The following is a 24436-nucleotide window of genomic DNA, read 5'->3' as shown; positions in this document are numbered from 1 at the left end:
TTAAACTTGCTTCCATTGAATCGCCTTTTCTATTTTACCACCTACAGAAGACTGTAGTCTGAGACCTTTGAATTACTGTAGTATGGGAAATTTTACTAAAGGATGATGTCTCATACCATATAATGGAAAGTGGGGTGCTGGAAACAAATTTAGACGTGCATGGGCTTCTGACAAACTAAAGTATTTGAAATTTTAGGAATGCAAAGCACAAAGCAGTTTTGTTGTGATAGCCTGTGTAATTAACAGCAAAACCAACAGTTCACTGGCAGCTTAAAGACTACAAAACTATTGTGGCACGAGTGACTGTGTGAAGTTGAACTGGCTTTGTCAAATGTGCTTTTTGTGTGTATTTTCTGATCCATGAAAGGTTCTGCCAGGATTCTGTGTTAATTCCTTATTTAAACAACAGACTAGCACAATTTACTACTCTGGGGGAAAACTACAGGAGAAAGCAGGGATTTCTTCATTTTTATGAATTTTCTATGCAATTAAGTTTGTTGATCTGGCCAATAATTTCACTGTTTATCTGGCAGCAGGTGTGTGTATGTTTGATTTTGGATCATGGGCTACTAGCTTTTCATTGCTGTCAACCAAGTGTTGCTTTACTTCTAAGCATCTTTTACCAGCTGTGCAAAAGCTGGAACTGTTCCTGGATCAGGAGAACTTGACCACAGCAATTCAAGCATTGGCGACTTAAAGATTTGATCAATGCAATGCACCCTATGCGGGGCTCCCCTTGCTTCAGAGATCTGCACTCATTGCAAATCTGTTCCTGGGCCAAGCTCACCTATTGGTATATAATTCCCCTAACAGCTTGGGACCAATTGACTGGCAGGATTGCCTTACATCATACGTGCCCACTTAATGGTTTTGATGTGTGGACCCAGCACTGTTACAAATGCCACATATTTCTTCCGTACTTAATAATAAATTATTATTATCGTTCTTTTAGTGTAGTAGCACCTATATTCGCTGCTTCCTGGCTACTGACAGGGAGATAGCTTCGCTGCATTCTTTTTGGCATGTTCTTTAAATGTTTTTCTTGTTTTCAACTGTTTGCTATTTGCAACACTAATGTTTCTAGTAAACTGCTTAGAGAGGTTTGCAACTTTTTTTAAAAACAACCATGTTTATCTTTTTGGGGGGGGGGAGATTAAACCAACCTGTTTCACTGCAGGGACGCTGCTATTCATCTGTGTTCTGCTGGTATCTTGCATTTCTTCCTGCTTGTAAAATCTCTCTAGAAGCATCCTTCGGCTCTTGATTACAGTATGCATGCTGTCAGACATACTTTGCGACTGGATTGTTAAGTTCTCAGAAACACTTTTCTTAAACTGAATGGGTGAGGGGTCTATAAAAGGGGGAAAAGCAATTTAAGAGATTAGTGACAATTTGAATTGAAGAGATTAACTCATTTGAATCTAGCATGTGTCAATAGGCAAGTCATGAGGACCAATGGAATGGTGTATTTGTTAAACTTGCTAGAGGGTGAACGGTAACATTTACTTATCACAATTGTATCCTGCCATTCCTCAAAGGAGCTCATAGAGGTAGGTACATGGGATACTTTTGTGAGTGGGATCTTCAATGAAAGGTTGCCATGTGGACAGCTCATGTACAAAGTGCCTGCCAGCCATAGCCCTTCCATTCCCCTTCTCCCTAGTTATCTGTTTCTTCCCCCCACTGGCCAGAAATCTGTGGCCATGAACATGCTCAGTTCTCCTTGGGTTATGGTGTGTGTGTGTGTGTGTGTGTGTGTATATATATATATATATATTTGCTTTCGTATATATATATATATATATATATATATATATATATATATATATAGTACTTCTGCAAACTTTGGGATTTTATGTTGGTATGCCATTGTCTTTTTGAGCTTGCTTGTTAAGTTAGTTGCATCATTGATGTAAATCACTGCTGCTTATATAGCTTCATGGCTGCGTTTGCATGTACAGTGGTACCTCGGGTTACATACGCTTCAGGTTACAGACTCCACTAACCCAGAAATATTACCTCGGGTTAAGAACTTTGCTTCAGGATGAGAACAGAAAATGTGCGGCGGCGGCACAGCGGCAACAGGAGGCCCCATTAGCTAAAGTGGTGCTTCAGGTTGAGAACAGTTTCAGGTTAAGAACGGACCTCCGGAACGAATTAAGTACTTAACCCGTCGTACCACTGTAATGCTAAATCATGGTTTTTCGTGCTATGTGCATGAGTGCCAATGAGTCCAAGCAAAGTACTGGGCTCACACATTACACCCAGTGCATTTCCTCCTAATGCAGCAAAGAGGTAGATTTCTGCTGACTTTATTTGAAGACTCATGTCTTAACATTATGGACCCGGCTGTGTAAGGTGGGGAAGAGGGAGTGTGCAAGCCTGGCACTTTCTTGGGCATGAACCAGAGTATACAGTGGCTCTAGACAGCATATGAAGATAAGTGTTTATATTTGCTGTGGAAGGCAGAGGAGCATGTGACCATCTTTTGTATTCTGCTTGAATGATGTGGGCTGGTTTGGATTGGGTTGCATGTGATTACAATTCAGCCTCATGAATCCATAGCTATGTTTGTCAGGCAGCTTACCTGCATGCACAATAGCACCCCTTGCAACCTGTACACACAAAAGGCAGATTTCTTTATCCATCCTTGTTTCCTATCCAGATGTTTATTCTCTTCAGGTTTAGTGTGCCCAAAGCACTTGACACAGATGAAAATGAACGCATTAGAGATGTATTCTCTTGTGAATTTGTGTCATCAGTCTACCCTTCAAAATAGTGTAACAATGCAAATAAATTCTTACCATCTTGAGAGGCTTTTCTTTTGACGCTCAGTGGGGCTGTGTCTGTAACTTCTGCAGCTGTCTCTTTAAAAAGACAAGAAGTATTCTGTGACAAAATGTTAAGAAAGATGGGTCCTAATAATAAATACATAGCTAAAGTGTTAGCTCGAAGAAGACAACTTGAAGCCCTAAGGAAGAAGCAGGCTGGGACATCAGTTTTTATTAGTATAATGGCAAAATGAATACCATTCTTATTTATATGTAATACTGTTGGTCCAAGTTCAAAAAGTAACCAGATAGATTCTCAGTGTAAAGTGAGGTGGGTCTCTCTTCCCACAAGTTTTTTCTTAATATGCCAGTGAACTTGAGGGTCTGAATCTTTTCCATCTATGCAGAAAACCTGGAGTGGGGAAGGTGGATCTCTCACTTTGTGCTCCAGTCTGCTAATGCTGAACCACAACCACATGCCTAAACTACAGCTTCACTTCTTTGTAGCTTTATTCTTACAAAGAATGGGCTGGTTCAGACAAACACAATACCCCTAGGTAATTTAATCACAGCGAACCCAGGCACTGGAGTTAGTGCTAATCAGACTTCCAGCTTAACCAAAGATTTGAGTAAAGTGGTGAGCAAGATTAATTTAGCCTTGTATTTACCAGCTTATCTAGTAGCTACAGGCAATAAGTAATCCCATTCCATGAGTGGGTTGATTGAGAAAGAACAGATATCTGCATTTCTCTTTCCCAATTCCATTTGGTTTCCATGCTGGGTGTGGAGAAAGGGAAGCCTGTCCCTCTGATCTACTCTTCCTCTGCCAGCTGCTTAGTAAAATGATTAATGGTCTGTTTGTAGGCTGTATATCCATGCTCTGATTTTTCTGTAGGGATATGACATAGTGGTCATTGAACTACAACTTACTGTCACCTTCCTGTAATATTAACTTGTATGAGGCATATAATATTTCAAACCAACTCTTACACATTGCTGCTTTAGTTAGTTATGTCCTCGGTGTCTTCACCTAAAATTAGTTTTATCAGTTCTGCAGATATGCATACCTGAGGGCTGGCTTCTCAAAATGCAGTCGATTTCATCGTAAAACCTCATCCTCTTTCTTGCATTGCCAACCTGATCGTTTTCTTTTTGCAACGCACGATACTCATATTTTAAGTTTTTGTATTTTGTGCGGCACTGCTTCCAGTCTCTGTCTATTCCAACCTTCATTAGCCTTCTGGCAATCTCCTCAAATATTTCTTTATTCCTTGTTGCTCCTTCAAGCATTTGCTGTATCTCCTCATCAGACCAAATATTTATCAGAGCTTTGACTTCATTGTCACACCAGTGCTTTCCTGCTCCTGTGTCATTAATCGTAATAACTCTAAAGTGATTCTGTGCTTCGTTTAAGGACATTTGATGGTCTGAAAGTTCAAAATAAAACAAATAACTGATAATAGATTAATATTCAGAAACTAAAACAACCACAACTTTATTTTTCCTTTTTAAAGCAGAAGTAAAGTACCTGTGGTCCTTCAGATATTGGACTACAGCTCCCATTATCCCTAACCATTGGGGCTGATGGGAGTTGGAATCCAACTGCATTTAGAGAGCCACAGGTTCTCTACCCTTGTTTTAAAGCAGTGTTTCCCAAACTTGGGTCTCCAGCTGTTTTTGAACTACAATTCCCATCACCCCTGACCACTTGTCTTGCTAGCTTGGGATGATGGGAGTTGGAGTCCAAAAACAGCTGGAGACCCACATTTGGGAAACACTTTAAAGGTAACAGGAAATGTTCTGAATTAGATCCACCGTGTATCAACGCGGGAAAGATCCAAATGGGAAGAGTAAACTTGCTTTCTGAGTGTGCTGTAGAATATTGTATCTTGTTTGGCATACTGTATTACTTTGGTACAGAAATCTTTCTGTATTGAACAGGGTGCTTCTGACTCTGGCTATCCATATGCGAGAGGGGCATAGAAGGCTGGAGTGCATTTTGGTGGTGAACCAATTGTCCAACCATAGCATATGGCCAGGTTTTCAGAATCTGAGCATCCGCCTTAACATAGTTCCTTAGAGCTGGTTCACACAGGAGAAACTGGGAAGAATTAAGAGGATGTGCAGACACACAGGTATAAGTACCACTGCTCTTGCTCATGGACGTACTCTACTTTGTAGGGGTGAGGAACCCCAAAAGAATCAAAGCTTGTATCCAAGTCTGCCTGTACAACCCCAGCCATGTTTACTCAATAGTAAATATCGCTTTGTTCAGTGGGGTTTGCTCTCTACATTTGTGTTAAGTATTGTAACTTTCCAGTTATTCAAAAGCAATTAAGCTTTGTTAAGTTGAGCGAGACTTAAGTCTCAGGGAAGTGTGTCTAGAACTGTGGTCTTCGAGTCTCAGAAAGCTCCTTCAGACATGTAATATAATGTAACAGGGGGGACGGAATTAAATGTGACTTTATAGATATTCCCTAATAATGATAATGACTAGAGTTGAGTGTGTTTCAGGACAGCAACAGAATTATAAACTGCTCAGGAATCTAGAATCCTATTTGAAAAAAAAATATTCAGATTCTGCATTGGGAAACATGCATGTTAACACTGAATGTTGCAACAATTTTGTTTGTTATGAATGTACAATACTGAGAACTAGGAAAGTGTAGAGGCGTAAGACCAGGGACCAGAATCCACGAAGGAGGGTCTTGACAGCCTCTTCCTCCCCACTGCCCCTCAACCCAAAGCAAAGGACCAATCACTTACCTGACCCTGTTATCTGTTTACACATTGAAAACCCAGGTGCGTCCTCTGAGGTTGTACTGATAGAGTCATCATCTATTTTTAAAAAGACAATTAAAAAAAAATGAAGCATAGCTTCTGTTATTGGGCCTTTCTCATCAATCTGCATCTAGAATTGCAGTTAAAACAGCAATAATCGAAATAAAATTTGAAGCTGTGTTTCCCACACTTCTACATTAATACTCTTGAGCAGGATGAGCGGTTTCAGAAAAAGACAGGAATGGTAAAATGGTAAGCCTGCCTCCTTTCGATTCTATCCATAACTTTCCCCACCTTCTTTTCAAAATGTTGACCTGAACATGCAAAGTGTGTAGCTGCTATCATATGTAGGCACAATCTGTTATTTCAAAAATAATTTCTCCACCTTGCAGCCTTTGGCAAATAGCATCATAAGCTAGACAGAGGGCTGCCAAGTGGCCCAGCTGTAGGCCTGGCATCCTACAAAAGGCTGCATTGCAAAAAGCCAGTGAGGTTCCTACAATTGGGCAGAGCCGCAAATAATGTCCACAACAGTTGTGTGTGAGTGGAGCTATAGCCTGGACTGTCATGGTCAGGCTTAATCTGTAGCTCCATGGTAGCCTTCACTCTTCCTTTGCATCCCTTTCACTTGTAATATTAAATAATAATAATAATAATAATACCCTGCCCATGTGGCTTTGTTGTCTTGTAACAAAATTTCATATGTCATCTGGTAAACAACTGCTTTCTTAAAAATCCCCAAGTATTACCGTTAGTAATCTGGTCTGAATCTAACCTAAGAGTTTTGTGCAGTCCAATCCAATCTATGCATGCTTACTGGGAAACAACTCCTACTGGAGTCAACTGGATTTGCTCTCCGTTCAGTGTACAGAGAACTGCAGCCTTAAACCTTGTCTTACCCTTTTAGAGGGTCATTATTTTCCAAATTCGCCTACATTTCTGATCTGATTATAACAAGCTCTGTTATTATGCTCTTGGTATGATACAGTGTACGCTTGATTTCAGTATAGATGTCGAAAAGGGTTTCTGGCACATGATGTATGGTTTGTCCCTTAGGAGGAGAAATCTGTCTTTCAAGTTGAGCTTCTCAAGTGTAGGATACTTCAGAGCACCAGAGTCCAATTAGTCGCTTTGGCTAAAACATTCAAAAAGCCTCTGAATGGTGTCTTGATGACTTTTTGTTTGAAGCTGCTACTGCTCAGAGTAGCTGAATATAAAAAACAACAACACACCAGTATTTGGGGGAAAGCTAAAAAACCCACTTTTCATTCAACTCACATCTGAGTTCACATTAATCTGTCTGAATAGAAACATCTTATTTTCGCCTACTCTCAAGTACACAGGAACTGTGGAAACAACTGGGGGGTTCCTTTCATGAGCAGAATGACACTGTTAATGTATAAAGTAAATGAAAATATTGTTTCCCTGTTAAAACTATCCCAAACAAAACGATATTGGCTGTGAGTCCTGGAAGACCTGCTCCCTGCCTTGCAGGCCTTATCCCTACCTGGCCTGGGAGGGCCGGGCAAGGCCCTGACTGACTCCAGTCACAAAAATTGAGGCTGCTTAATGGACTTGGGTTGGGGTAATATTTGGGGGGGGTTGTTTAGAGTGTGTGTGTTGCTGCTTTTAATATTAATATGTTTTCCCTTCCGCTACTTGCCAGAGTTTCAAATGCAAACGTTGCAATTTGGAACAAAACATGTAAATTGTGTAACCTTTACATAAGCCTTTTAGATTGCATAACCAAATTCAGATGCTTTTGGCATATGATATATGCAGCTTCAGTTATACTGCTTCATAACTTCTGAAATCAGGACAGAGGAAGGCATGCACAGAAATAGTCACAAGTTGGGTGTTACAGGGAGAAGCAAAGTTACAGGGAACCAGGCAGAGGGCCTTCTCGGTAGTGGCGTCCGCTCTGTGGAATGCCCTTCCATCAGATGTCAAAGAATTAAAGAACTATATGACATTTAGATGACATCTGAAGGCAGCCCTGTTTAGGGAAGTTTTTAATGACTGATGTTTTAATGTATTTTTAATCACCTGTTGGAAGCCGCCCAGAGTAGCTGGGGAAACCCAGCCAGATGGGCGGGGTAGAAATAATAATAATAATAATAATAATAATAATAATAATAATAATAATTTTGTTTTAGATTGCACCATGTGTATGTATGGTGGACATGAATATAACTTTACAGTCTTCCATAAACCTTCCTAAAGTGGCTTGGGAAGTGTTTAAAACAGCAGTTGGTACTTGTTCGTTGGGTGTAATCTGGGCCTGTATAAATTAAGTCTCGTGGCCACTCAGCACAGAAGCATTCAGGAACTAGGGATCCATCTACAGTGGTACCTCGGGTTACATATGCTTCAGGTTACATACACTTCAGGTTACAGACTCTGCTTACCCAGAAACAGTACCTCAGGTTAAGAACTTTGCTTCAGGATGAGAACAGAAATCGTGCTCTGGCAGCAGCGGGAGGCCCCATTAGCTGAAGTGGTGCTTCAGGTTAAGAACAGACCTCCAGAACGAATTAAGTTCTTAACCTGAGGTACCACTGTATTTGGGAACCTCAGATCTCTGCTACCTCATTTCCCACTTCATTTTGGTGCATGGGTAGAACAGGCCTCTGTTGTAATGTAGGAAGGGGCTTGGGGCTCTTGCCTGTGTGGAGAGATGTGTGAGTTCCAAATATCTCGGTCCTCTCACAGATTTTGCTCCAGGCTCTCTTCATATGGCACAGTAGAAGTGGCACTTATTTTCCCACACTTGCAATTCCCAGGCCTTGCTGCATCATGTGCCTTCATACCACGCTCTCCAAGTCAAGACCATTAGAGATCATGTTGGCAAATATATGGTCCTGACCACCCCTTTTCTGAAAATAATTGTAGATTGTGGGCCACTTATAGGGGAGGACTGCAAAGAGGAAGAACTTCAAATATCTCCCACCCTAGGGAAGGCTTTCTCCATGAAATGCTTTTGGTTTCAGGACCAAGGTGGTGGGAGGTATGACAATATTACACCAAGGGAAGGCATTTGCAGAAAATAATTGGTGAAGCCTGCTGACTCTCCTTTGCAAATCCTTCGGCCCAGCCTACATGTTTGCACTATGAATGAAGTACAGGTCTGGGCCCCATGTTTGCTTTGTAAGATTTTGTTTAGCCTTCAGTTTTAGAGCCCAGAACGGGGGTGGGGTGGGGGATACTTGGCTTGTTCTGAAGTACTCAGTATTTACCCTTTTTTTGAACTACTACTTATCATTTCTTTGGGCAAAGGAATTTGGGTGCTGCTGATTTCATGCAGCTAATTTCCTCAAATGGAGTGTACATGTCCAAAACAGAGCAGGCATTCTGCAGAAAGGGAATCAGTTCACATGATACTTTATCATTTGCATTCTCTTTACTACTGTGTGGAATATTTCATTGCACTCATGTGATGTGATTCCTTCTTTCAACTTGCACAGATGCTGTGTTCCCTCTATGGAAGCAAGGCTGCATTGAGTCCAACGTTTCCTTCACTGAGCTATTTTAATGTGGTATTTCACCATAGCATTTATGTAATCTGTACACATTGCTTATTTGGTTGTCCCTAAAAACACCAAATTTGTCTTTACGGTCCTTTCACCCTACATCAGTTTCTGGATTTAAGGGATCGAGAGACAATAAATATAGATAGCAGAGTGCTGTATTGTAGATCCCTAATCCAGCATGCATTTCTGTGCATGTTTGTGTGGAAGTAAAGTTGATGGGCATGTACAGGCATCCTCCCACTTATGTGCAATTGGCTCGTTTGTGACCACATATACCTGCGGTGCCAATAAATAAATAAATACCAGGAAATGGGAGAGAGCTGGAGAGTCCTTGTGGCTCACTAAGAGACCCTCCCCAGAGCCCAAAGAGGATTTCAGTGAAGGCGGAGGAATCCCCAAAGAGCCCTGAGAGTTACTCAGCCTCTCTACCTAGCAGCTAAAGCTCAGGGTAGCACAACCACCATTGCTCATGTGACCTCCAAACTCCAGCTGGTCCCAGAGCTTCAGCTCTGGTTCTCCACTTAAGCGGTTTTCACCTATGTGTGCGGAGGCCCAGCACGTAACTGTACAGTGGTACCTCGGGTTACAAACATAATTTGTTCCAGAGGCCCATTCTTAACCTGAAATGGTTCTTAACCTGAGGCGTGCTTTCACTAATGGGGCCTCCCGCTGTCGCTGCGCCGTGGTTTCTGTTCTCATCCTGGGGCAAAGTTCGCAACCCGAGGTGCTACTTCTGGGTTAGCGAAGTTTGTAACCCAAAGCGTTTGTAACCTGAGGTACCTCTGACTCCTTTAGTAAGTGTACTTGGGGTTGAAGATTAAGGTGTCTTGCATGACCATATTTAAGGTCTCTCAGTCTTGATTTCCCATGGAAGTTCACTTCAGAAATTCCCTGAGGTCATGAACAGAATTGTCACAGAGAGCTAAGGCTTGGAAATAGTCTTGATCATAGGTGTGAAGTTTGCAAACGCCCATTCTTTGTTCCTTTAGCCCAGGAGTGGCTCACCATTTTTGTCCCAAGGGCCGCATTTGTTCTTGACCAGTGCTCCGAGAGTCACATGGCTGAAGTGGATGTGGCCCACTGTAAACCAGGGTTACTGGTTCACACATAGTGCTAAGCCAAGATTTTTTGAAACTGAAAGAAAACTCAGCAGAAATCCTCCTGACGATTTGGAACGAAGCTAAGGAAGGACGATTTGCTGAGGTTCATCCACATACCGCTGAACCACAGTTTAGTGTTGCATCAGAAGCACACTGAGTTATACATATAAAAAAGCTAAATAGTTAAAGCTGCCTATCTTTTAAACCTCTGTTCTGAAATGAGGATGGAAGAGTTTACAAGTTCACGTGGCAAATGGTAGACTTACCTACGTCAATCGGCTCTTGCTTTATGTGTGTGAGCTCTGTACCTTCAGGAGTACTGTGGATGGAATCGTCGTCTTCTGGGATTTCTGTGCAAATTCAAAGTAAACTTTAGAAATGTATTTACTTATAATTATTGGGTCCAAGATAGCATATGGAATTTCTAGGTACTTTTGTATAGAACATTAGACATAACCTTTCCACGTGGGGGGCATGTGATGGGGTCCCAATATGGCCTAAGTGCGCATTTACCCTCTCAGCATCAGCATGCAATCAGTGTGCATGGAGACTGGAAGACCTAGGGTCGTCTCCCATATAGCCTGCCCAGTTCTCACTCATGGCTCACCTGCAGGTAGTGGACTGCACAAGGGTATGGGATATGTACACAGAGTTTCCAGTTTCCTTAATAGTTTGGTGTCAAGGTGGGATGGGAGGGGGGAATTTGGCTTTGTGACAATGACATATGGGGATCTTGCAAAGAAGTGTTGGAAACTCAGATACATAAGCTAATTGCCTAATGGCACCTTAAACCTGGGTGACAGTTGTCACAACAGAATGTCTAGGTGCCATTCCCCCCCCCCCCGTTATGTTTATTGTTGTTATTGTTGCTGTCATTATTTGTTTACTTTCTATGCTACTTTAAAAAACAACCTCACAGCGGTTTACAACACATTAAAACATCAAATAAAACAATCTGGAATAAAACAAATTCAAGCTTCAAGGAGAATATTTCAGATCCTTCTCTAAGGGACATTTTGCTTTCCCTATACTTATGTACCTGCTTAATTTATAAAGCTTCCCCATAGCAGAAGTATTCTAGGAAGCCAGGGTGGTGTAGTGGTTAAAGTGTTGGACTAGGATATGGGAGAACAGGGTTCAAATTCCCACTCAGTCATGAAACTCACTGCGTGACCTTGGGCCAGTCACAACATCTTAATTTACCTCATAGGGTCGTTGTAGGGACTAACTGAGGAGGGGGGCAAACCATATACCCCTTGGAGAAAAAGGTGGGATATAAATGCCATAAATAAGCTCTTCTGCTTCCCTGCTTAAGAAAGTTGGAGGAGCCAGCCTGGTGGAGATGTCTGTCACCAACCTGGTATCCAGAGATCTCTGCAACTGAACCTGCACCAGTCACGAAATGCACCTGGCTAATTTCTAACACTGTCACACAAAGTGAAGTTGTTGTGTGTAAAGAGGCCTGGTTTGCATGTCATGCTGAGCCAAACCATGATTTCACTCATGGCCATGTAGCAGCAGGAGGACCAGGTGAGGAATGCAGTAGCCTCATGCTCACAGCTTTGTGCTAAGCAAACCTGATCATCGAAATGGTTGTGTCCCCAGAATTACATTAATTTAGTAAATGGACCAGTGTGTTATTATGCCTTCTCTTTCATTTCTGGGAGGGAAACTGTCCACCAAATGGATTGTGAAAATCATTTTATTGAATGCCAGAGGTGTCAACTTGAATAAAAGGGGGCAGGTAAGCCCCGTCCCACAAAAAAATTGATCACCTGACACAGGACATACACATCATTTGAATGGCAGTGCCCATAAACTTCGGGGGGTAGCCCCCTCAAGTATTTTATTGGGGGGAACCGAAGACCCCTTGGCCCCTAGGAGTTGGCTCCTATGTTGACTGAAACAGGTTGGAGTCACCATCAGAAAAAACACAGTATTCTTCCAATATTGTAGAGCTATACTCCTGCATCTTTTGATAGCACTGATGACACTGAGAATTCTCTAATAAGATAATTAATTGAAGGAAGACATTTTGGCAGCGCAATCGCAGTTATTCCAAATTGTTTGCCTCTTTCTCTATGCTGTGGGAGTTTCATGACGGCGAAGTGGGTGGAATGCTGACCTTTAATGTAATTGGTTTCTGGCTGTTTGATGATGCTCCCCTTGTGATAGAAAGGATGCGACGGATCATCTTGTCAGTTACGTCAGCAGAGGCTGACCCAGCAAAGAGGTAAATGTCCAAGGCTGTGCAGAGGGGTCAGTGACTGCGTTATCTAACTCCAAGCCATGGTCTCGGGCTGTTAGATAATGCTGTCAAACATTGAGCAACAAAAGATCACTGGCAGCCATAGCGTTTCACTAAAGGAAATTACTCAAATCCTTTTCTAAATAAGACCTTTGATAAATAATTGCTGAATTTGGTTTGTGTTTAAAAGGCATTGCTTAAATTGGTTTCTTACCTACTCACTGACAACATGGGATTTCTGAAATTGTAGCCAAGTTTTGCTGTCATCAGTTAAAGTTCCTTCACACAGAGCAAACAGGCAAGCCCATAGTTTTTTCTCTTGCATTAGAAGAGTGGGCCAATTATATAGATTTATAAGTTGTTATGGTAAAGTAATTTGGCACCCTCTGCTGGTGCCAGCATGAGGCTGTTTAAGTAAACTATGTGTAGCAACTATGCTTTTTTTTTTTTGGAGAAGTATCTCAGAAACCTGCTGTGTTTGTAGGAAAATTTGAAATGCAACCAGGTTTTGAGGGACAGGAGACATATTGTACACTCCAATATAGATAGTCAAGGGCCTTCTGTAGCCTCTTAACTCATATTTGGTGTTGGTCAGGCACTGACTGGCAGTTATTGGTCAAATACGAACTAAAGAGATAGACTTCATAACCATAATAAACAGTAGCATTCTACTGAGTGCTCACTGCCAGCTAGGATGCATGATCTTAAGAGTAGTAAATAAAATTTAGGGTTGATATGCCTATTGCATGCATTCTGATTGGATTCTCTCTCCCCGTCTGGTTTCTCTCTTCCCATCCCAGGTGGCTTCAAAGTTTTACATCTCTACCCTGGGCAGAATTACAAACAGTGTGGGGAAGGGGGAGTGAGAGTGGGGGTGCAAACTCAAATTGGACATGATACATAAGGCAACTTGTGACTGTCTAAAAGGTAGTGTTTAGAACCGTAGGAGAACATCTAATGATGGTAAGCTAATGAAAAGCCTGACTTACCATGATTTACTGTGACAAAGCAGTGTGAGATGCAGCCAGCCTACTTGCTCTCACTTTGCCCTTCCCCTGACATGAGTGGGAGATGCAAGGAAGCCACATTTAAAGCATGTCTTGTTTTGACATCTGAGCCGGTGATCCTGGTGTTCCAAACAAGCCAGGATCGTAAGCCGTCCGGAAACCTTGATTTAAGCCTAGTGAGCCAAGCCAGGGATCCAGGTTCAGAGAGCCTAACAAGCCACGTGTAATTTCAGCTTCATGGTTTGTTCACACAGGAGATGAGCAAAGTGTTAAGCGATCAGGCTGCATGCATGAGCATGATGCTCATTAACAATAAACCAAGATAAGCCAACAAACCTGGCTTATTGCTACAAGTAACATTTACATGCAAAAGATAGCCCTTTAGGCTTTTCATCACTTGACCTCCATGAAGTCTTTGTTTCTGCTATGGACAAAGTATCCCCATCAGGATAGCTAAGAATGAGACTCTTATCCTCAAGGTTGCGGGTTCAAGTCCCATGTTGGGCAAAAAGATTTCTGCATTGCAGAGGGGTTGGACTAGATGCCTCTAGTGGTCCCTTCTGGCCCTACAATTCTATGATGGGATTTGTACAGGTCTCATCCTTGCCCACCTTTATTGTTGGCCATTGAATAAGCTTGGGCTTGGCTCACAGTTTTAAATTGTCACCTAACATACGTCCTCACATTTAACCTTCTGTTGTTGTTTAGTAGATTGTAACTACATGCTGCTCACCTAAGTCAGTAACTTCTTCTTTTATGTCTTCCTTCACATGTGTGGTAATGGGCTCTTCCAAATCTCCATTTAGAGAATTAGTTCTGTCTACTGCGCTGTGGAGCACTAGACGCACAAAAAGAGATAGTTATGCAAATGCTGACATCCTACTGCAGTTATATTTTACTTGTATTTTAATCGAGGGATTCACAAACAGTATCTCTGTGTTTACCTGGGTCTTTCACTTTCCTTGTGTCTGTGAGCTGCAGATCTCCTGACATACTACTAACAGAATCTTCCGCACCTGTGTCTCCATGTAATTCTGAGTGAAATGTTACAGGTTATGACATTAGGTTGTGAAATTATTATAAGGAGTCTTACTGCAATTATTCTAAGGAAACAGCTTTTTAAATAAAATAAAAAATAGTAAGATGCTTAGGCATTTTCTAGATGGCCCCCAGAAAATCAAAAGTGAGTTATCCAGTTTTATGTAGCACCAAACATGTGGCTTAATTCTGCAAAGTAACTTAAACAAAACCAGGACTCTTGTCCTTAAAGTCCTTGCAACCTACATTTAAATGAATTAGATACACCGGAGTGAGGAAAAGAATGAAAGAATCAAAGATAAAAAGGGATGGGACTTTCTATTAGACAAACCTCTATTGTTCCCCTCCTAGTCCCTGCTAGCTTAATACTACGTAAAGTATAACTATTTATCTCTACTTTGGCCTCCAAGCCATTCTGATAAATAAGGTTTTGTCTCTCAGTTGAATCATATGCTCTTGCAAATGTATTACGTGGAGTTCAGGAAGCACAGAACTGTAGCTAACTATTTATACTATAAATACTTGTGTTTTTCATTGCCTTATCAGTACATTGTAAATGTGTTTCCAGCAAATGACCTCTGGCATCTCCATTTTTTAAAAGGGACTTAAAGATATTTAAATATTCCTAGGTGCTTCACACACTCAAAGATCCTCTACACACAGAGTTTTTGTCAGTTTCAGACAGAAAAACCAACTGGCTGGCTGCATTCATGTCAGTGAGCCACAAGCTGCTCAGGACTGGGTGGCGAGGAAATGGGGGTACAATGTAGTTTGGTAGCAGTGGCCCAAGGCTCCACCCCCACCCCAACAATACTTGTGTTTCCATACAATCCACTAGAGACCATTTTAAGAGTACAAATTCTACCTTATCAGCATATCATTGCGCTTTCTGACATTTGGAGTTATCATAAACAGTAGTTTTGTATTTCTATTCAGATCTTGTAATGGAATATCCTCTTTAGGGCACTAGGTAAACCTCATCACAGTTCACATTCCTTCTTATTTTTTGTACTTACGGTTTTGTTTTTGTTATCTTCTTTGACCTTTTAATTATTAGTTTTAATTTATTTGTACTTTGAATTAAACACACTTTTATATATAAACTTTCATATGTATATATATTTACTAGTGCAAAACTGATAAAACTAATTTTGATGGCTTAGAACTCTTACCTCTGAAATTCTTCTCTGTTTTAGTTTCTACCCATTCTATAGGCTTCTCGCTGTCATCATTATCCGACCTGCTTGTTTTATCTGCATTGCTGTGGCCCAGAATAGCATCCAGCTCTCTGAAAAACTTCATACTTTTGCTTGTGTTGCCTGAATATTGGGCATTTTTTACACTCTTATATTCATGCTTTAGATTTTTATATTTTGTCCTGCACTGCTTCCAGTCCCTGTCGATTCCAAATTTTTGGAGTCTAGCAGCAACATGTTCAAATATTCTTTTGTTTCTCACTGTTCCCTCGAGTTGTTGCTGGATGCTTTTATCTGACCAGACACGTATTAGAGCTCTAACTTCATTAATAGTCCAGTGTTTTCCTCCTTCATTTGCTACAGATGGAATGTATGGCAGACTTCTGGTCGCATCTAGTATTGGGGTTGGGTTACCTGCATCAGGCAGAATAGGGGAGAGACTCAGATATGTGTTACCTGCATTGAATGGGATGGGGTCAGGATAAGGTAAAATAAAGGGTGGGAGGAGAGAGAGAGAAAAAAATGGTTTTGGTGAACTTTTTAATTCCTGTGCACATTTAGGCTGCAGTCTTATACCCACTTACCTGGGAGTAAGGCTCAGTGAGTTTTACTTCTGGGCACTGTTATAAAAATAAATTCAAGGTAGAAAACAAATTGGTTTAGCATATAGCAGGGTTTCCCAAACTTGGCTGTCCAGCTGTTGTTGGACTACAGCTCCCATCATCCCTAGCTAGCAGGACCAGTTGTTAGGTATGATGGGAATTGTAGTCCAAAAAAAACAGAAGGCCAGGAAAGTTTGGAAAACTCTGACATATACAGTAAGTTCTCTGATTTAACAAAAGCCAACATTACATACATTATCAGAGCAAAGCCGTACAGAAACAGAATCTGAGATAATGGCACAGACCCTCCAAGCGTCCCTATTTTCTAGGGACGTCCCTGATTTAGAGAAGCCATCCCAGTTTCTGATTTGATCCCGGAATGTCCCGTATTTCCTTAGGATGTCCCTACTTTCACTGGAGAAATGTTGGCGGGTTATTGAGTTACCCAACCCCCAAGCCATCTGAAGGTAATCCTGTATAGGGAAGTTTTATTATGTTTTTATGTATGTTGGAAGCTGCCCCGAGTGCTGGGGCAACCCAATAAGATGTGTGGGATATAAATAGTAAAATTATCAATATGGGATGGCACGTGCCTATTTTCAACAGGGAAATGTTGGAGGGTATGATGGCACCAGATTATCAGTGGTACTCTCATTCTTCTGTGGGGGTCAAGGTTTTAGAATATAATATAATATAATATATAAATAATATAAAGTGTGAAAGATCAGTGCAGTTTAGAAATCAGTGGTAACAATCACTACCATTTTGAAAGATTCAGAGCACTACCCTAATTCAAAATGATGTCCAATTGTATCCAAACATAGGTGAAAACCTGCTCCTTCACTTCAGGAACATAATTCAAAATTTGGTTAAGATATCTTATGAGATGTCCAAATTCATAGCACGCAAACAACTTTCCAAAACATTTTAAGTGGAACTTAGTGCAATGCTAAGGCAATCATTCTGGCAGCACAAGGGTATGCTGTGGAAAGTTCTCCTCCGAAATCCATTCTAGGGGTTCCTTCAACCCTATGGAACAGATTTGAGGAGTGGGTGTGTGGCATATGTGGGGAGGGGAGGGGAGAAGTCTCACTGCACAAGCAGAAATTATTGTGCTGACAAGGACTTGTTGGTGGAATACCACCCACAGTACATAAGAAATAAATTTACTCCTTCTATCGTTTGATATGCACCTGAAAGCACCATTTATAGTCTGATTCCTATTTCAGAGTTTGTTCCAAAAACACACTAGATTGACTTCTGCTTCAACAGAAGCCTTCTACCAGATGGCTCTTGAAGAGCCCTGGAAAAGTCAGAAAACCTTTGCAGCAGCACTCTTAAGAGGTTTTTTCCTGAAACAATGAAAAATAGAAACACACACACCCCTTATGCTTGCGCACACAGAAGCACTTGCACACTCACACATAGTCCTCTCTGAATCTCAGCTGATGAAACAGAAGAGTTTGACAATTTTATTTCATAGCCTTATATCAGTGCCCATGAACTGCACGTTGAGTTGAGTTTCTACTTCCTCTGCCTTCAAACCATGTTCTTGTTTCCAATCAAGAACCGAATTGTTGCATCAAATAAATAATTTTGTTTTCTTGTGTTTTATGTAGACGTTAAAGCAAACACCACAGAAACTGTGCAATAAGAAACCATCCCTGAATGCCCTAACCTTTCCAACTTATTTCTTTTGTCCCTCTGACACAATAATATTCCATTCTTAACGAGTATGAGAAACAGAGAATTTGCTGTCTCTCGTTTGCCATCCTTTGTTACCTAGTTGAATGGGCCTGCAGTGGGACATAAAAAGTAGTGGATTTGCAGGAGGATCTTCCTCCTCTTCCAGTGTAACTGCAACTTCACCTGGGGTGGGGGGGAGAGAGAAAAAAGAATTGTTATACATAGGAAAGGCAACAAAGATATTATCATATGAATTATGACTTGCTACAGATGTTTCTAATGCAAACTTCCTATTGAAGCTACAACATAGATTCACAGTCATCAGATATCCTCAGCCAGGCTAGTACCTTGAATATATTAATTTCAAATAATATTTACAGCAAAACTTACCCTAACATAACACAGCATTTTAAAATGTAAAACTGAAAGAAGAAGAAGAAGAGGCAGAAATAAAGGGTCATTAGATTAGATAGATAGATAGATAGATAGATAGATAGATAGATGATAGATAGATAGATGATAGGTAGGTAGGTAGGTAGATGATAGTAGATGGTGTGGTTATAATCCAAAGAATCTTGAGCAGAACTCTACTCCTGAGATGGGGCCTTTCCACCCTCTTCTGTCTTCCAAAGCCCACCCCAGGGAATAAGGAGACCCCCTCGGATTTGTGGAAGATGTGACTCATTCACTTATCCAAGTGTTAGATCCAAGCCAGTATTTTCTACATAGCAATTTAATGATGTAGGCCAGGAAAGGACAAGATCACACAATCTTCATCTGATGAAAGGCTATTTAGCATCTGTGCATTTTTATTTTTTGCAGTACAATACCAGTGGGGGCTTACTAGCTGGGAAGTGATTACAGTGGTACCTCGGGTTACATATGCTTCAGGTTACATACGCTTCAGGTTACAGACTCTGCTAACCCAGAAATAGTACCTCGGGTTAAGAACTTTGCTTCAGGATGAGAACAGAAATCCTGCCGCGGCGGCAGTGGGAGGCCCCATTAGCTAAAGTGGTGCTTCAGGTTAAGAACAGTTTCAGCTTAAGAACGGACCTCCAGAACGAATTAAGTTCTTAACCCGAGGTACCACTGTATAGGATTGAATCTGGAGTGGTGGTGCTGTTAGTAGTAGCAGCAGCAACAGTAGCTGTGGTTGTTGTTGCTATTGTATAGTTATTTATACTCTGCCTTTTTCCCTGACCCAGACTCAAGAAACACATGTAAGCAAAGCAAGTTGTATCACGTTTTAAAAGGAAATAAAAACTACAGCACAATTCATTGTTAGCCAAGACTGATACTCTTACTTCCCACGTACTGGTACTTCAGTAATGAAAAAGCTAGAAGAAAGATCCAGTCTTCTATTTTCCCCACAATATTTATGCATTACAACAAATTTATTAAATATGAAAGTAATAATTTAATTATTCAAATATGTTCTAATCCATGTAGCATTAAACTATGGCTCAGTGCTGTGTGTGAATGCAGCCCTGTGTTTATTTCGCTGCTCACTTCCTGCATGCAACATGTAGGAAATTACAGTGTATGAAGAGACTACAATAGAAAGCAACCTGATGGCTGGTTTTCAAAGATAACTGGCCATGTTCATCTAAATTGTTGTGGTAGCAGAAGCCAAAACGACAGGAATTTCCCCTTGTTTCCCCTCCCCACTTGCACCCCGTGCTGTATGAGAAATCTTTGCGTTGACAGAATCTATGTGGAGTACAACAACTCGCTGCCTGTTGACTAGACTGTGGGACTTAAAATGGGGGAGGAAACAAGGTGATTAATTGATTTTATAACAGTCACCATATCTCAGAGTAACCTCCCTAACAAGACTGTTGTGCCAGTAAAATGCAAGTTGCCCATAGCTTCTTAGAGGGTCAGTGGGAAAATATTATTATTATTATTATTATTATTATTATTATTATTATTATTGGATAAAAAAGGGATATCAATAAGTTGGTGAGTGTTTAATTCCTGTTTATTTCCCATTAAATCTGTGAATATGATATATAGTCATAATCCTTTTAGAGTGCAGGGAGGCCAGTGTTTTCTTCATTATGATCACAAAATAATGTTTCGTACAGTGATTAAAATGTGCCTGTGAAAGCAGAACAGGAAGATGTTAGTGCTGTATTTCAAGCTAGAACCCCCCCCCCCCCGATAAGAGTTAGCTAGGACAGATGCTCATTGTCCATATTTATTGTTGTTGTTTATGTATTTTCAGTGGATGTTGGCTCTCTTTGGGGTGGGCAAGTCTTGCGTCACACATGCCCCCCTTGCAAAATTTAAGATTATTTAAAATTTGTTTTTTAAAGTCATTGTAGTGAGTTTGTCTTTTTTGCATTTAATATAAATATGTGTTGCAGAGCATTTGGGGGGCATTTCTGGCCTTACTGCTATCAGTGATTGGACTTAAAAAGATAAGATAGTGCTTTAAAATACCGCTGCTCAGACATCAAAATTCCAGGAGACTGAAATTACCCTGTAACCCTAAAACTGGCTATCTGTCTCTTTTTCTGTCTAAACTGCAGTCTTCTCACACAGACACCTGAATTATCTGATTATTAGTTGGGAGGGAGGTCTGCCCCCCCCCCCCATCTTTTCCCATTCCAAACCTTCAAGGAGCAATTGTCTAACTATTTAGTTTCCACGGCAACGTATCTCTTGTTATTTACATAACAAAGGATGTGCCTGGCCAGACCTGGCCAGCAGGTTTGACCAACTTTAAGCATTAAACAGGAGAGGCCCATTAACCCTCTCCTGTAGAACCGCCAGTCTCTCAACTACATACAAATTTCCCCATATATATATATATATATATATATATATATATATATATATATATGCTTTCGTAGATTTTCACGGGTACAGGAATGCAGGTTTTGGTGTCCTCGGGTGTCTTCCCGTGTAAAAGTTGGGGTGTCTAGGCGACGTTTCGACGAGGTCTCACTCCAGCCTGAAGATGACGAGTGAGACCTCGTCGAAACGTCGCCTAGACACCCCAACTTTTACACGGGAAGACACCCGAGGACACCAAAACCTGCATATATATATATATATATATATATATATATATATATATATATATATATAAAATAAACATACTTTCGTATTGCGGATTGTATTTGCAACGTTTGGCCTTTCCAATTTTAATTCTCTGATTTCAAGGGACAAGCAAAATATATCACATATCATCATACAGGCCTCTGGAAAACATATAATATTAAGCTGCCTTGGAATGCATATTACTTACTGCTATTATTTAAAGCGTTTTAAGCCGCTTTTTAGAGCTACAAGCTCCGAAAGGGACATACAGAGGAGCTACAGACATGGCACAGATATTCACAGCTGAACAAGTTAATAGGAGGAGCTGTTCTGAAGACTACAGCTATTTTTATTATTACTGTGAAAAGGAAAGAGACACACACTCTCTCTCTACTGTATATATATTTATCCAAAGGAATATTCATTAACTGCTACTTCAAAAAGGGACATCATCTTTCCATCACTACAAATATGTGTCTTTCGACCTTGGCCCTTTTGTTTTCATTCCACCTGAGCATAAATGCATCTCTGCAGCATTTTAAATTCTATTTCAGTAGCACAGCTCGTTCCACAATTATTATTTCCCTTTGGTATGAGCTAGATAGCTGCAAAAAATGTATATATTATTATATGAACAGTGACAGATAAATCCCAATTAAAAAGCAATAGGAGTTTGGAAGCCCCTGCTCTGAGGTTTTTGCTTTCCTTTACAGCAAAGGCCTCATGAGTCTAGCTAGCTCCAGCAGCTGGTTTAACTACCATCAGGCTTATGTATTTATAGAAAAGCTGGTGAGCAGAACCGCCCTCCCCGCCCCCCCTTTCACACATACACACACACAGATAAGGAGAGAGTGCATTAAGTCAGTTTGTTCTTCCAACTGTGCCATCTGTGGTGCAAAGTGGGGATTGAACCCTAGCAGCCTCTAAATTTATTTCAGGTAAAGATAATACAGAAACGATTTTCATATTATTATTTTTTTACCTTCATTGTTCTCCCTGGTGGCATTTATGATGTCATTTGCTGAACACCTGCCGTTTTCTTCCTCTGTTAACTGTGTGACAGGTTCATGTTGCAATATGGCATCCAATTCGTGGAAAAACTTCATGGTCTTTGTAGCATCTCCTGAGTTGTGGGCATATTTAACTGTCCTATATTCATATTTCAGGTTTTTATACTTTGCACGACATTGTTTCCAGTCTCTGCAGATCCCCAGCTCCTGTAGCCTTTTAGCAATGTAAATAAATATTCCTTTATTCCTTAGTGTTCCATGGAGTTGCTTTCTGATGTTTTTTTCTGACCAGACGCTTAACAAGGCTTTAACCTCCTCTTCAGTCCAGTGCCTTCCTGCTCCACTCTCCATGTTGAAAGTGACCTGGAAATGATTCACTATTTCTAGCCAAGATTTTGTTTCCTAGGAAACCAGACGGCTGGTTGTCAGTAAGCTCCACAGAGATGAAAGGATCTAGTTTTACTGGCTCAAGCTGCCTGAGGGGAGTAACTTGAGAAACTGCCAAATAAGCAGGTTCCGTATTAGAGGCAGGAAAATAAAGCAGCTCAGGCACAAATGATTACAAAGTATGTTAATAATTGGCACTCCGAATAAGCTGTTTTCTGCTTGACAAAATGCATTCTTTAACCCTTGTTGTGTGCAGTGCTTTAAAATGAAAATTGAGACTCTAAATATATGCTGCAGACTGAATTGCAATAGCTTTGGACCCTCGTGCTGTAATACTTACTAGCAAGTAAGTGCCTTTGATTTCAAAGTATGTTCATGTATATTAGGATTGTTGCCATAAGCCTGTGATTCACAATTTGGCATGTTTCTACGTACAGTGGATTGATGTAGTCTAACTGCAAATTTAGCAGTTTAAGTAAATTCTGTATCCACATGTTTAGGCATTTTGTGATTTGTAGCAAACAGAATGGCTGTAGTTTATATTTTGAAGATTTAAAGGTACAGTGGTAGCTCGGGTTACATACGCTTCAGGTTACAGACTCCACTAACCCAGAAATAGTACCTCGAGTTAAGAACTTTGCTTCAGGATGAGAACAGAAATCGTGCTCCGGTGGCGCAGCAGCAGGAGGAGGCCCCATTAGCTAAAGTGGTGCTTCAGGTTAAGAACAGTTTCAGCTTAAGAATGGACCTCCAGAACAAATTAAGTACTTAACCCAAGGTACCTCTGTATTGATAATAATTTCATGTGGGTGACATTTAATTGAGTTTACCAACAATGCACAAAAATGAGCAACCAAAAAAATAAGAACAAATTAGTCTCGGAGAAACAATATTAGACTTTTTTATTGTCCAGAAAAGTAGATTTGTCTTTTCCAAATAAAAGCTTTGGTTTTTCTTCAAAATAACAAAATAAAAAATACATATTGTATTGAATTCAGACTTAGTCACACTTAGAGTTGACCCATTAAAATCAGTGGAACTTAAGGTGATCATGACTAACCTGAGTTTCATGAATTTCCACAGACCTACTCTAGCTATGGTTATGCCTATATCCAACCCATAAATGTTGGTTGTATATAATTAAAACTACTTTAAACAGCTCTTCATTTTATTTTTATACATTCCTGTCACCGTTGCTCCATGTAGATACAGTATTTTGCAGTAGGTTTATTTCCTCCCACTTAATTGTCAACATGCACACGTGAGCAATTTGAAAGATGCTTCAATACCTGTAGAGCCAGTTGCATGTTGCAGATACTGATTATAGGTGATATTGCTATGGTATGGTTTGTTGTTTCCAAATCTTCTCATCTCTTCCTGAGAAGGGTACATGTATATTTTATGTTCTTGCAAATGCACAAAGGTTTCTAGGGACACACTTTGGTAATCTTTGATAATCTGGCACCCTGAGCAAGGCCAAAATTTGGTGCCCCAAAATGGATCTTCTCAATTATGAATTGTCTCAATTTTGCTCCCCTTTCGCTTGGCACCCTGTGTAGGGGAACAGCTCACTGCCTTAGGATTCCACCCCCCCCTTAAGATTCTTTGTGCTTTCGCAAACCTGGCACTGTGGGTTTTGTGATGGGTGAAAGCATTTCCTGTTGGGTTGTACATAAGTCTAGCAAGAGAGTGACCTGCTTCAGGCTATACCTTGAAGAGTGGGGTGATAGATGAAGACAGGAATTGTTGCCTAAATGGCCTTCTTGCAGTATTTAACATGGTGTCCCTACCTGGGATGCGGGATTTGGACCGTGTTCCAGGGAGCAAAACATATTGAGTCACCACTGGTAATGAAGGGTATGCCTTGTTGTCAGACAGTGAAAAAGTCAATGAATGCAGGTAACAACAACAACAACAAAACAACAACAACGACAACTATTATTATTATTATTATTATTACTTATACCCTGCCCATCTGGCCGGGCCTCCCCAGCCACTCTGGGCGGCTTCCAACAGGATATTAAAAACA

The 24436-nt window shown here is 40.7% G+C and overlaps 2 protein-coding genes across 3 annotated transcripts in view; one reads left to right on the top strand and one right to left on the bottom strand.

Moving 5' to 3' along the window:
• The window catches only part of PPAT (phosphoribosyl pyrophosphate amidotransferase), a 50952-nt gene that overhangs the window by 5696 nt on the left and 20820 nt on the right, over positions 1–24436 (top strand). The window lies entirely within an intron of this gene.
• On the bottom strand, positions 997–23957 carry LOC309377348 (uncharacterized protein). 2 transcript variants are annotated; one of them, XM_081924501.1, is made up of 10 exons: positions 21993–23957; positions 18056–18142; positions 15648–16127; positions 14382–14471; positions 14171–14275; positions 10449–10532; positions 5538–5609; positions 3839–4198; positions 2805–2867; positions 997–1351 (listed from the first exon to the last, which is right to left on the bottom strand). In XM_081924501.1, the coding sequence occupies exons 1-10, from the start codon at positions 22369–22371 to the stop codon at positions 1131–1133; spliced, it is 1941 nt and encodes a 646-aa protein (XP_081780627.1). In that variant the 5' UTR covers positions 22372–23957; the 3' UTR covers positions 997–1130. The 2 variants fall into 2 exon arrangements, with proteins under 2 accessions (XP_081780627.1, XP_081780628.1); XM_081924502.1 differs by having other exon boundaries at positions 15648–16085.

The sequence above is a fragment of the Podarcis melisellensis genome (genome assembly GCF_964234715.1).
Source record: "Podarcis melisellensis genome assembly, chromosome: 9".
In the NCBI taxonomy this organism is placed as follows: Eukaryota; Metazoa; Chordata; class Lepidosauria; order Squamata; family Lacertidae; genus Podarcis; species Podarcis melisellensis.
Note: the sequence above shows the minus strand (reverse complement) of the source record. Positions and strands in the feature narration are given on the sequence as shown.

Coding starts and splice junctions, on each gene's coding strand:
- LOC309377348 (XM_081924501.1), bottom strand. CDS start 22,371: ATGGAGAGTGGAGCAGGAAGGCACTGGACTGAAGAGGAGGTTAAAGCC. Junction 10,533..14,170: donor AGAAGAAGTTACTGACTTAG/GTGAGCAGCATG, acceptor GAATTTGCACAG/AAATCCCAGAAGACGACGAT. Junction 4,199..5,537: donor TAAACAGATAACAGGGTCAG/GTAAGTGATTGG, acceptor TTGAACTTTCAG/ACCATCAAATGTCCTTAAAC.